The sequence below is a fragment of the Notothenia rossii genome, assembly GCF_949606895.1.
Source record: "Notothenia rossii genome assembly, chromosome: 3".
Taxonomy (NCBI): Eukaryota; Metazoa; Chordata; class Actinopteri; order Perciformes; family Nototheniidae; genus Notothenia; species Notothenia rossii.
Window position 1 is genome coordinate 42,724,793 of NC_136901.1, and position 14,054 is coordinate 42,738,846.

The 14,054-nt window shown below is 37.2% G+C and overlaps 2 protein-coding genes across 5 annotated transcripts; one reads left to right on the forward strand and one right to left on the reverse strand.

Annotated features, from left to right (window-relative positions):
- Positions 1–36: 36 nt before the first annotated feature.
- On the reverse strand, positions 37–6,962 carry LOC307034146 (low affinity immunoglobulin gamma Fc region receptor III-A-like). 3 transcript variants are annotated; one of them, XR_013806790.1, is made up of 5 exons: positions 6,832–6,962; positions 5,350–5,474; positions 2,367–2,624; positions 1,667–1,801; positions 37–1,576 (listed from the first exon to the last, which is right to left on the reverse strand). XR_013806790.1 is itself a non-coding variant. In XM_079672908.1 (5 exons), exons 1-5 carry the CDS (start codon positions 6,911–6,913, stop codon positions 1,560–1,562), a joined length of 753 nt encoding a protein of 250 aa, XP_079529034.1. In that variant the 5' UTR covers positions 6,914–6,962; the 3' UTR covers positions 37–1,559. The 3 variants fall into 3 exon arrangements, 2 of the variants coding, with proteins under 2 accessions (XP_079529034.1, XP_079529033.1); XM_079672908.1 differs by having other exon boundaries at positions 5,214–5,474; XM_079672907.1 differs by having other exon boundaries at positions 37–1,801; positions 5,214–5,474.
- A 794-nt stretch (positions 6,963–7,756) lies between these two features.
- LOC307033565 (uncharacterized protein) lies at positions 7,757–12,873 on the forward strand. 2 transcript variants are annotated; one of them, XM_079672097.1, is made up of 7 exons: positions 7,757–8,086; positions 8,148–8,231; positions 8,448–8,471; positions 9,963–10,298; positions 11,227–11,261; positions 11,421–11,450; positions 11,599–12,873. In XM_079672097.1, the coding sequence occupies exons 2-7, from the start codon at positions 8,165–8,167 to the stop codon at positions 11,656–11,658; spliced, it is 552 nt and encodes a 183-aa protein (XP_079528223.1). In that variant the 5' UTR covers positions 7,757–8,086; positions 8,148–8,164; the 3' UTR covers positions 11,659–12,873. The 2 variants fall into 2 exon arrangements, with proteins under 2 accessions (XP_079528223.1, XP_079528224.1); XM_079672098.1 differs by having other exon boundaries at positions 8,163–8,231.
- The last annotated feature ends 1,181 nt before the right edge of the window (positions 12,874–14,054 follow it).

Here is a 14,054-nt window from a genome sequence, read left to right on the forward strand (position 1 = left end):
ACAGTTTTTACATAAAGGGACTAATAAAAGACGTACTCAGATTCAATAACCAGGTTTATTATCCTTTAGAATTTACCTCAAATTAATATATATGAATACAATCAATTAGTCAATGGATGCATAAATGTTCGAACATTATGAATAAATAAATAGCCGATCAGAAAATAACTAGTTTTTAAATCAGGAAAAAGTGATACACAGAAAAGTGAACAGCAAAATGCATACACAAACATCTGAAACACTATCAGGAAAACTGAGATCTTAACAATCCGTTTGTAATTATCTCTGTATAATGTGTTTTTAAAGCTGAAGTTTTCCTTCCTTCACTTCTTGTTACTCATCATTCAGGAAATTCTACATACCTACACGTAACACACATTTAGGCTGCAGCCACACGAAGATGATAACAGTCTTATCGGCTACAGTTCTCTCAGATAGACGGTTCGGCCACACAAGGCCGACACGGAAACGCAGAAAATGATAACGATAACGGGTCCCTAGGTGGGTAGATCTGCAAACGAAACGCTCTGGGGGGGCAAACGGCTCCGTGTTTACGCCTATACGATCATGTCCCGATAACGATGACGCAATAGCCCCGCCTCTCCCCACCTCTCCTGCTCAGAGATCAGCTGCTGGGCTGTCAGAAGAGAGGGGGAGGAAAAGAGAGGCTCCGTTTTTTTAATTTATATTATTATATAGAGTCGTTATTCATTTGTTTTAAAGCTCAATACATAACAAAGAAGACCTCTGACCGGCACTTTTCTAATTTTGTCCGGAAGATTTAAATTTTAACGGACATGTTGACCGGCGGAAAAAAATCTAACTGAAACTCTGCCGCACGGTCCCCTCGTCCCTTGGAAGAGGCGGAGAGGTGGGTGTTTTTCATCTGCTGGTGACAAACTGGAGAGATCTACTGCAGCAGGAGCAAAGGCTTGCCTCGGGGAGGGAGAAAAAGAGCCAGAGCGTCCACGGCGGAGAATAAACAGAAGGGCAACCATGGCAACCATGCGCGGGAAGTCTTCTTCGCTGCTTTTGTGCAGGACTACAGCGCCACTTACAGGTCTGGCATATGTACTACAGCGTCTCCAGCACTTTCGAGTGGTCTCGTGTGAACGGACACGTTTCTGGTGCCTGTTGCGTGTGGATGGAAGACCTTTTTGATAACGATTGTGGCCCGTCATCGTCCTCGTGTGGCAAGGGCTTTAGAAAAAACCCAGATTAATAATATAACCCCATGGTGACATCTGCTGGGCAGTTATTGGTATTACATGTATTACACAAATAATAATAATATATAGATATATATCTGTAAAAATGCTATTACAATATCATTTATTTCATTATACTTATCAAGTGATGATATTATCTGAATTGTATTACATTTTTGAACAGATTCAGAGCAGATTTGATTAAAATGTTTACATTATTTGTTGCTGCAAGGATTATTATAAAAAAGCATGGAGTTGTAGCGATGAAGATAAATCATCAATTAAAAAAATACATTTTAAATATAAAAACTATTTTTTGTTCTTCTTCTTCTTCTTCTTTATTGCTCTCTTTTAAGCATTAGCTCGAGCTGCAGGTAAAACCAGACGAAAGAATAGGTTGAATTAAATAATCCGCCATTATTACTAATTTTATTATATATTTTCTGAGTTGTTCTTACCTCTTGCCCACCTTTGGTAGATGTAAATACACACTATGAATATTACGGTGAAGGTATGGAATATCAGGATGGAGCACAGCAGCCTGGACAGAGACATGAGAGGAGGAGGAGGCATACAGACAACTCTAGGCTGATCTGTGAGGGAGAACATTATTATTATTTAAAATTCAAACATTTGCGTCTGCTGGCGAAGCAATTTCCACTTTCCTGATGTTTAATATACTCTTTATCGTCTATTTTCAGTCTAAATTGGACCATAATTCACAGAATGAGCCTCATAATGTGTTGAAGATTACTTTAAAGTAGAGATAGACACTTTAAACTCCTCTGGAAAATGTTTACTGACGTATTAAATCAAGTGAGAAGTAGGGTCATTTCTCATAGACTTCTATACAATGTGACTCTTTCCTGCCCCCTTCTGGATATAAGAGAGAATGCAGGATTAAGGTTTAAGGCACACAATGGCTTTGAAAGTCTTTTAACATTAATATTACAGATCTGCAGGCTATATACCACAAATATAAGATAGAAGTAAGGTCATTTTCTCATAGACTTCTATACAATCCATCTTTCTTTTTGCCCCCTGCTGGATTTGATAGAGAATGGAGCTTCGAGCCACTTCTTACATTGGCTTTGTTCGATTTCTACCTGTAAAAAATCAACCAATTAGCACACGTTTCCAGAGAAAATGCGTCATCACCTGTCACTGCGAGCCAGCTCTGCTGGGATTTTGCTTTCTTGGGATGTTCACACCCGTAGAAACCTTCATCGGATTTGGACACTGCTTGAAAGATCAGCTTCCCTGCAGAATGGTTGCCGATAAACACGGTGTTTTTGTAGAACGCCGCCGAGAAATTTGATGTGGGTTTAACGCCTTTTTCCTTGTAGATACAACGAAGCGCCACTTCATCTCCCGCCGTCACAGGAAGCGTCGGAATCTCCAAGATCACACCGACAGCTGGAATATAAAACATACATCTCCATGCTTTTGTATTCAGTATTGAGAAATAAAGTACATGAACTCAAGTACGCTTCTTAAGTACAACTGTGAAGAATCTTTATTTCCTGCTTATTGAAAAAGTACAGTTTGTTTCTGAATTGTAGTTCAAGTACTCTTTACTCCGTTAAAATTATTTTAGAGCTTTATTAATACTTATTTGAACATTTTGCATTAAACTATATGTGATAAACTTCTAACATAATGCATTTCCAAAGATTAAACCATGGGAATAACTGTTTGAGGTACAGAAAGGTACAATTATTGAATATAATACAATTCAAAAATCTGAATTTCAACAATATGCATAAAACAATAATAACAATTTAATAATGTCATATATATATAAAATAATATATAATATATGGACGCCATGTTACAAAATAACGCGTTATTGTAATAATATTACTTTTGTCGGTAGCGGAGTAGTGTAACGCGCTACTTTTATAATTCAGTAATCACACTACAGTTACTAACATTGCCCCGACACGCGTTACTTCGTTACTTACTAAAATCAGTCATAATCACACTGACAGAGAAGAGGGGTTTCCGCCGTAGGTTTATATCATAGGTTTATACGTAATCTGCGCGACTTGCGCGTCCACATCTCCACGTGCAGTGCTGCATAAACATGGCTGAGTCAGCGATAACTTTCGAGGGGTGGAGGTATGCCCATTATTTTGAGTTTGTCCGAAGAATAGACAGGAATGTGACGGTGAGGTGCAAACTGTGTCCAGGCCAGAAGCTGTTATCCACTGCTGTAAACACTACGTCAAACCTCAACAAACACCTGCAAAGAACACATGCTAAGGTGAAGCTAATGCACACGCTATTCGTTGTTTGTTTATATCACGTAGTCTGTTCTTCTTCTCTGTCTTCAGGTGGTTGCCTGTTTTGAATGATGAATACACACTACCGCCGCCTGCTGGTAAGGAGAGTTATTGCCACTCTCGCATGCGCAGTTCGTACGTGCTCGGCGAGTAAAGTAACGAGCAAAGTAACGAGTAAAGTAACGAGTTACTTTATGTAGAGAGTAACGAAGTAGTGTAATATATTACTTTTTTAAAAGTAATATGTAATATGTAATAAATTTAAAAAAAATTGTAATGACCCCATCTCTATTCATCTGGCTGTTTAATAGAGTGGTGCAGGGATGACGTGTTTACCCGGGAGTAAACTGCGCATGCATGGGTTCCCTCGACAAAAAAGGGATTTCTCCATAGGATTTTGAAATATTGTAAAAAACAAGGTCTGTGGAAAACGAAGCTGTTAGATACAGTAAATACACGTTTTGTTCAGCACGTCTACCCTACTTTTATCATTTTCGAATCATAAAGCTAATCGCCAGAAGCAAAATGCTACCGTGATGCTATAAAGGAGCTACAGTCGAGTACAGCAGCACGACTTCAACGTCACACCAACTTAAGATCCACATTCAAACATTCCGATTCTAAATGGTACGAGTTGAAGCATTTGTTTGAACAGTTTGCAGGAGGCAGGTACTTGCTTTAAAGCAGAACAGGGAAAACAAACTTAGAGGAGTGTCTACGTGTTCGGCGTAATGACGTACAACGTCCTCCACAACTTCTGTAGTCCTATTCAGCCACTTGGTAACAACCATCGTTTTTCAGACACGTCAACTCTTCAGAAATCACCAGTGGGGTCACTGCTGATAGATTTAATGTCGTAGAACAAAACGTGATCCGTCTCTTTGTGTCAACCACAGACCTTATTTCCAGCACTTTTCCTAAATCCTATGGAGAAATCCCATTGGCTCTGAGACGAGGGAACAGGAAGTGGTAAAATGCTAACTCACTTCCTGGCTTTAGGACTCGTCACTGCACCACTCTATAGAGTGGCGAAGTCACGCCCATACTTCCGGTCCATGGGACCTTATTTCGGAAAAATAATGTATTGAAGTCAAAGGAGAGAGAAAACGTATCTTTCGATCCCGTTTGAATTGTGCCACGAATTACACATATGATGTTTGTCAATCTTAAAAAATAATTTCCATGTAAAAAAAGTCACAGTTTTTCGTAAAACTGTTGAAATATAAGACTATGAAAAATACGCAACTAGAAAGACTACAAATCCCAGAGTCGCGTAAGTCATGTCATAACTGATGTCACAATTGTTTCCTCCACCAAATAAGAGATAGCTAAGATAAGATAACTTTAACAAGATGCCTGTGTGCTTAGTACCAGGTTGTTATCATACCAGCAATGGGTCTTGCTCGTTCTTTCGCTTCCCATCTGATGAAAGGACCAGGAGTGGCTGGATCAAGTTAGCTACCTAGCTAGTAGCAAGCACGTTACAGTAGTTAGCATTACACCCTTGTCATTTTTATTAGCCTTAACATGAAGTGACATTAAGTAACCCAACATGTTAAACAATAAGAGTAGTAGTCATATTTTTGTGGATCGAAATATAATCTTTCTCTCTCCATTGACTTCAATACATATTTTTTCCGAAATAAGGTCCCATGGAGCTCCCCCGGAAGGGGAGGGACTTTGCCACTATTGCATAAATGTACTTTTTTTTTGGTATTACTATTCACTGAGATGTTGACGGAGTTGCTGCATCTGCCCTCCGGAGACTCGCACCAGTACGCCCCAGCGTCCGTGGGGTAGGCGGCCTCGATCAGGCACGAGGAATTACCCGGTGCGCCCCAGCCATGCGTGCAAACCTCAGAAATCTTCCGGGAAGTGTTTCTCTTGACGCTCCAGCCAGTGGAGTTTGCTTCGCACTTCAGATTGATGGATTCATACTGGAAGAACTGGGATCGGTCGGGCGTGACGACCAGTGTCGCAGCTGTTGAGGTCAGAGAGATTAGCAAAAACATCCATGAGAAATGCTGTGGAAATGATGTTAGTGTCTTCAATGGTAGAAAGAACCCTGGATTGGCTTTTTTTAAGTAATCAATTGTGATGTTTTTAGCTTGAATTGCTGCCAGCATTTGATTTAGGCGTCTTCCTATGAGTTTAACTTGGATGGACGTTGCCCTTATTGTCAATTTCATTTTTAATTGGACCATAGTTTACAAAATCAACATCATCCTGTAACGTAAAAGACTTAAAACTAGGGTTTGAGACCAAAAACTCATAAGGAAAACCTTTACTGATGTAATAAGCTAAGTGGTGGAAGGCTATTTTCCTCATAGACTTCTATACAATGTGACTTCTCTTTGCCCCCTGCTGGATACTAGAGAGACTGCAGATTTAGGACCCTTTTGCAATAGCTTTGAAAGTCTTTTTTTTGGTAAAATAGACCACAGATTTCACAGTGAGAAGTAAGGTAATCTTCTTATAGACTTCCATAGAACCTGCCTTCTCTTTGCCCCCTGCTGGATACTAGAGAGAATGCAGGTTTAAAGAGCTATTGCATTGAATTTGTTAGTTTGTTAACTGTAAAATTAAAATTAAAAAACATTAACCACTAATATCCAGGTCAGAAGTCAGGTCCATAAACCTTCTCTAAATGACACTATTTAAATCTTTGGGAGGCATGTTGTCAGTAGTTCAGAGAATACAACCCAAATGTGTATTTTACCCAAAAACATACATAAACATCTGAAACCAGAGAAAATGTACAGTTGTCTTTTATTTTGTGTATCCCAAGAGCTGTGTTTTATATGGAGGCAATGCTGTGGTTAAATTACATTTTATTGCATTATTAATACTTTTACTTTTAGTGCATTAAGTAGTGGTTCTTCCTGGTATTACTCTCAACATCTACTGATACGTACCTTGTTTTTATTTCTAATTTTGAGATTGAAGTCACACTATTAACAAATTGAGATTACCTTTTTTGGAGTGGAAATGTTGACAATAAATCAAAAGTGTTAGCATATTAAAGATTGGACTTTATTCTCAAAATGCAAATGAAAAATCTTCCTTCTATAATTGCTTTATTTGCTGTATGCCTGGCTCTAAAACTCTTATTTACAAACCAGGGTTTTAAAGAGAGTAAAATCCAGACTTTTTACCAAAATTCACAATCACTGAAATGAGAAACCAGGAAGCGCACATTTGACAAACCATGAATTTCTCTCGGTTAACTTTCTATATTTAGTTTTTAAAGAGGATAAGTCAATGAAGCTTGGTTGGCACATGAGCCTGGTTACATAAACACTATTTAAATAATCGTTATAAAATATAAACGTACTTACACAGCATTAGGCAGAGTGAGGAGACTTCCATCTCAGTAATGTTGTCTCTCTTCTTTGAGTTTGATGCGGTCGGCGACCACATCCTCACCTAAAACAGGAAACATTGACAGTTAACGCTGAACGTACCAAGCTCAACTTTTAAAAACATGCATATCGAAACTGAAATATAGAAGTGAAAAGATGTGGCTAAGGTGGATATTTTACTGTCAGCAAAATGTAATTATGCCACGCTGTGAAAATACTAGATGTACTATTCCTTTATTTCAAACCATACCTCATAAAGTTTACTTTTCATGAGGATTAGTACTTCTAATCAAGTGAAAGTCCAAGTGGTACTCAGACTTGCTTAAAGAGGCCCTATTAAGCCAGCTAGTCTAGTGTAGAACATGTGTGCATTTGATCATAAAGTTTGTATATTTACAGGGGCTGTGGCCACATCTAAGCAGCTCATAAACTTCAGATTTTAAAAACAAAAATAAGTTTACAAAAAAAGGAAACACCATTAAAGATTTTTGGAGTTTTATTTTAGTTCAATCAGACAACTCATTTGTTTCTGTGACATCAGAATCAGGTAGGTTGACACGTACGAGGAATTTGACTTGATGTCGTGGTGCATACATTAAAGTGAAACAAAAATAAATAAAAACAGATAGAGAACTATTTTAAGAACGCTATGGTAACATTAAAACATTTAAAAAATAAGATATGTGCAGTAAAAAAAACTAATATGTTTATTAGAAGCAGCATATTGGCGTCTTGGCTCGGCCCTCATCACTCAACAGATTTACAAAGAACCAAGAACATTGAGTGATGATCAACTTTCTCCCGAGCCTCCAGGTGGAAGCAGCGTTGGCGAGGCTGATCTGGCAGCTTAAGTAGAGCGACAGGTTTAGAAGAATGTGTTTGGTTGGCTGTAAGAGGGACGAGGCGCGCCACGGGGCAAAGTATCACTGGTGCTCGAGTGACTGCCTGAACTCGCAGGCTTTGCCACATTTATTATTTCTAATAACCTGAAAGACGGGAGCCTTCAGCTGTAAGTGTGAAAACAAGAAGTTCACTTTGCATGTAGTGACAGTGGATAGGGAGAGGTTTGTACTTTTCAAACGAGAACAAAAGATCATACCAATCCTGTTTTTACCTGCTGCGCGCCGCACCTGTATTCCCTGCCTGTTTTTACCTTTTTCTTTTGGACTAAATGTAACCCCACTGGCCTCGGGGTAATCCATCATTTTGGGTCTAAACTGACTGGCAAGAGGTAACGCTAAATAAAGTTGATGAGTTAAAAGTGAAAGTAAAACATATTCACAATGACGCAGTTCTTGTTCAAACAGCGATGAGGTGGAAAACTGGACTGTCTGGATTTATTGGACTGATTTTATTGTTTTTGATGACAAGCAAAGGTAGGATTACTTCCTTAATTAAGCATTAACATAACATGTATTTAAAATGAGGATCAAAGACATAGTGCATCAGTTAAAATATAGCAATACATCAACAAACCATCCACCATTTCTTGCTCTTTCAAACATTTCCTCATTACCATCCATTCTGAAATGTGGCAAAAATATATAAATAAAATGTTTTTTTTGTCTCATATTTGTGCCACTTTTTTCTAGCTGGAATAGAGCCAGGGGTGTCGAGTAAGTACAACAATTAAATTAAAATAACTCTAAAACATTACAAAAATAAACCACTTTTTAGATTTTTCAAACGTTTTCGCAAAGTGTTAACTTAAAAACAGTTGAGTGTCTTTGTATCACTTTGTCATCTTTTGGCAGCTCTTTCATTCTCTTCGTGCCTGTCTCCTAGTTTTTATTCTCTCTTCGTAGTTTTACTCTGTCTCCATGTAGTTTACTCTGTCTCCTTGTAGTTTTCCTCTGTCTCCTTGTAGTTTACTGTGTCATATAGTTTTTATATTGTCTCCTTGTAGTTTTTATTTTGTCTCCTTGTAGTTCTTATTTTGTCTCCTTGTAGTTTACTCTGTCTCCTTGTAGTTTACTTTGTCTCCTTGTAGTTTACTCTGTCTCCTTGTAGTTCTTATATTGTCTCCTTGTAGTTTACTCTGTCTCCTTGTAGTTTACTTTGTCTCCTTGTAGTTTGCTCTGTCTCCTTGTAGTTTTCCTCTGTCTCCTTGTAGTTTACTGTGTCATATAGTTTTTATTTTGTCTCCTTGTAGTTTTTATTTTGTCTCCTTGTGGTTCTTATTTTGTCTCCTTGTAGTTGTTACTCTGTCTCCTTGTAGTTCTTATTTTGTCTCCTTGTAGTTGTTACTCTGTCTCCTTGTAGTTCTTATTTTGTCTCCTTGTAGTTCTTATTTTGTCTCCTTGTAGTTGTTACTCTGTCTCCTTGTATTTCTTATTTTGTCTCCTTGTAGTTCTTATTTGGTCTCCTTGTAGTTCTTACTTTTTCTCCTTGTAGTTCTTACTTTGTCTCCTTGTAGTTCTTATTTTGTCTCCTTGTAGTTCTTACTTTGTCTCCTTGTAGTTCTTACTCTGTCTCCTTGTAGTTCTGACTTTGTCTCCTTGTAGTTCTTACTCTGTCTCCTTGTAGTTTTTATTGTCTCCTTGTAGTTCTTACTTTGTCTCCTTGTAGTTTTACTCTGTCTCCTTGTAGTTCTTATTTTGTCTCCTTGTAGATCTTACTTTGTCTCCTTGTAGTTCTTATTTTCTCTCCTTGTAGTTTTTATTGTCTCCTTGTAGTTCTTATTTTGTCTCCTTGTAGTTCTTACTCTGTCTCCTTGTAGTTTTTATTGTCTCCTTGTAGTTCTTACTTTTTCTCCTTGTAGTTTTACTCTGTCTCCTTGTAGTTCTTATTTTGTCTCCTTGTAGTTCTTACTTTGTCTCCTTGTAGTTCTTATTTTCTCTCCTTTTAGTTTTTATTGTCTCCTTGTAGTTCTTATTTTGTCTCCTTGTAGTTCTTACTTTGTCTCCTTGTAGTTCTTATTTTCTCTCCTTGTAGTTCTTATTTTCTCTCCTTGTAGTTCTTATTTTTTCTCCTTGTAGTTCTTACTTTGTCTCCTTGTAGTTTTACTCTGTCTCCTTGTATTTTTATTTTGTCTCTTTTTAAAAGATATGTCAAAACTGTTTGGACTTTATGTTAGTTTACTAGATATCGGATTTTTCTCATTACAGATAAAGTACAGACCCAAGATGCAGCGGTGGGAGAGGACGTGACTCTGGACTGCCACGTTGGATCTGATCTAATCGTCTCTATCAAATCAGTCGAATGGAAATTCAACGGTGAAGTCAAGGTCCTGGTTTACAAAAGCAAAGACTTTTCCCTCAATGACCAGGGTGGAAAATTCAGAGTCAGAGCGTCTGGAGGCGACAAATGGGATTTCAAGGGAGGGGAACTTCCTGTGAAAATCTCACCACTGCAGGAATCTGATGCTGGCAATTACAGCTGCTCTGTTTCAATTGGACTCGAACTCAAAGAAATCTGCTCTATAAAACTCAACGTTAAAAAAGGTAAGCCATGCTTTGATTGCTCGAAATATATTCAGATAAAAACAGTATTTATAGGCATACTGTACATTAAAAATAATTATAACAAATTATAAATATTTATCATTTTAAAGTAATACAAAACCATTTAAGAAGTACTTTAAAACTAATTATAATAATAACTATAGCGTAAATTCAAAATAATAACAATTCCACACTCTAAATTCAAAACAAAATATTGTAAATAAAGCAAAAAATTGCAGAAATGAAACACAAAAAAGCTTTACTTCAAGGTGACCTATCATGCAAAATGCACTTTTGTACGTCTTGTATACATGAATGTGTGTCCCCGGTGTTCCAGGGAACTCACCAAGTGTCAGAAAACACAACCCTCTCTATTTTCCTCCATACCCAAATCTCCTAAAAAGGGGCTGCAACGGATCTGATACAGACTGATCCAGATTTGAACACTTCTATGACGTCACAGAAGTGGCGCTACGGCTATTAGGCCAACTCCACCAATCAGGAGGAGACAGCCACGGACATTGCCGTTGGAAAGTGCTGGAGACGCTGTAGTACATATGCCAGGCCTGTAGATGGTGCTGTTCTCACAGAATCAGCCCATGCAAAGACAGTGTTAAATTGAGCGAAATGAGGAATGGCTAAAATGCATGATCTGTTTGGTATTTTGAAAAATAAAAAGTACAAATATGCCTTATATAGGTATGGTCCTACACTATATTATTCAAATATAGCATGATAGGTCCACTTTAAAATACAACATTAAAAACACAAATATACTTTAAAATCACTAAAATAACTTTTTGTAACCAAATAATAAAGAACTTTAAATATAAAAATGTATGATAACATTTATAATGCATTAAACCGCATTTATGTTCAATTCCTCACTTTCCTCAAAATAATAAGATAGACATTTAATTTTTTTCAGCGGGTGATAAAGAACAACGGGCCATGGACCGAACTGTGAGTAAAAAATGTCAGAAAATGTATTATAAATATATTATTTTAAGAATGAATCTACTTTTATAAAAACATTTCCCTGAAATGTATAAAAACGTTTTGTTACAGAAAAAATATGAATCACCCAGAATAATTTTTTTATATACATTTTTTTTCCCACAGGCGATGGGCCAGAGCTGCAAAACTGTTGGCGTAAGTTAAAAATAAAAGTGGCTTCTTTAATGTGTAGTATATCACTGAATTCACACATTTTGTATTGGTCCTTCATTCATTTTTTTAAACTGGGGTCGTGATAAATTAAGGATATATTTTGTATTTGATTTTTCCTCTTTTCTTTCAGGACACTGTGTTGACTCTGTTGTTGGCCACGTCTACATTACTGAACTTTATGCACTACTGAAGAAACATCGAAAGTCACAACAAATAAAGATTACAAATACAAAACTGTACTTCAAAACATTAAAAAAAACAAAAAAAACATGATAACTTAAATATAAATACAATATATTTTTCCATTTAACTTATCATTGGTTCACAAATTATTCATGATTCTTTTTTTTTATTAACAAAATGAAATAAAATATTGTTAGATTTTTGTACATTGTTTTATTTGCACACATCAAAAGGTCATCCTCCACATGCATATTAAAATAAAATCGTCGTTTGTGTTGTGTAGGTACGAGCGGAGAGGAAACCACGAGCAGAAGAACAAAACCACAAAAATCCTGAGAAAATTCATATTTCTTTTTTTTGTAAATGCAATTCAAATATCTTTTTACGAGGTGCCTCTAGAAAAAAAAACGGTTAATCATAATAACCAAAAATGCCCATAAAGCACAAATAATGTTAAAAATGAATTGATGTCATTCAGTTACGCACTTCACTCCCCAAAGGTCCTTGTGTCAAAAACTATCAAAAGCTTTATTACATTTTGTATTTTTGATGGATGTAAGTAATTTTGTATTTTCAGGTTTGACCTCATGATGGCGATGTTTTTACACTTAGCTGTCATTTCTCTTTCATTAAATAAATCAAATGACACCCCGAATAATATACAATTACGTGAAAAATGATGCCATATTCTTATTTTGGTTGCAGATTCAGTTCATTTTACACATGTTCCTTTTGATATTTTGTTTACATTTTATATTTAATCATGATATTGCATCCAGGGAAGGTATCTTTGTAAATTTCAGGGGGAACATTTAGATGTTATACTTCAGTTGATAGGTTTAAAACTAATTTAAAGATATAATTATTAACAAGATGGGTATTTTTTGTGATGAATGCTTTACTTGACTTTTTTTTCTTTCTGTGATATGTGAAGCACTTAATACCATCTGTTCTGAAAAGCACATAGATACCATTTATTTACATTATAATTATGTTTCAACCTTTATATTTTGTGTGATGAAATGAAGTGCGTTTTGTAAGCTGTGAGACATCGAAGCCATGCTGATCTGTGATCATTGTTTAAAAAAGGGGTGTCAATATCAAATACACAGTGGGCCAACATTAAAAAATGGGTACTAGTCGAGGGCCGGACTGGTTCAATGTTTATTGCAAAACGTATTGAAATGAACTTATTGCACATATTAAACCTGGAACTAACAAAGCTTAAATTATTGCCTATAAAAACAACATTAAACATTAAATAATCAGCTGCATTAATTTCTTATGATTACATTTTCCCACAGGCCAACAACAGCTTCAAGAAAACTATTTCCCTCAAAGAGAAAACCAAACATGCCCTGTTGTCGTGAGAGAAAGTGCAGAAAGAAACATTCATTAAACTCAGTGTGCTGCTCTGTGATGCTAGTTCAGATACTTGGCATCTCATCTTGGGTGCAAGGTCATCAATGTTTGGGCTCAGGCTCTGAGCTGAGGAGACCTACAGGATGGAGTGAAGGTGTGCATGCAATATATCGGCGGGCCAGATCTAATAGTAATTAGAAATTATCCTGCAGGCCGAAATTAAATCCACCAAGGGCCTGATTTGGCCCCCGGGCCTTGAGTTTGACACATGTGGTTTAAAGGTGGGGTAGGTAATTCACTTCAGAAACACTTGTTATATTCCGTGGAATGCTCTTAACATCCCGATAGCAATGAATATCTGAAGTGCTTTGACAATAAATCCATACAAAATGTCATCTGTGGAAGCCGTGGCGCTGTAAAAAGCACGACCAATCATCTGAGCCGGCCCCGCTAAAATAACTGGATGGCCTACCTGCCTGTCAGCCTTCCATCTGTGCACAAACTTATCTCATGCCCTCATTGGTCATGTGCGCGTTTGTGTGTGTTGGAGGAGGGGCTCTGTGAGGAAGTCTGAAGGAAGGGGCAGATTTGTTTCGGATGTGTACTTTCAAATTCTTGCGCACTCGAGCTGGCTTCTCCGTTCTTACCTACCCTACCTTTACAATTAAAAGAGATAATTATACGCGTGTATGTGATTTTTTTTCAACAATTTTTACATTAAAGGTCACCTATCATGCTAAATCCACTTTTACATGCCTTTTATACATAAACATGTGCCCCTCTGTGTAATTCTCTCTGACCAATCAGCAGTCGGGAGTGTTAACGTCACTAGCTCAGCCTATTCACAGCTCGGTAAGAACCTCGATTTTGGAGGGCCAGAAAAAAAGTGAAAAAGTACCCGTGAGCTGGTACATGTTACTTGTTAGACGCTTTTATCCAAAGCGACTTACATACTTAACACTGTGGACAATCCCCACAGGAGCAATTTGGGGTGAAGTGTCTCAGGGACACAACGACATGCTGACTGCAGTGGGGTTTGAA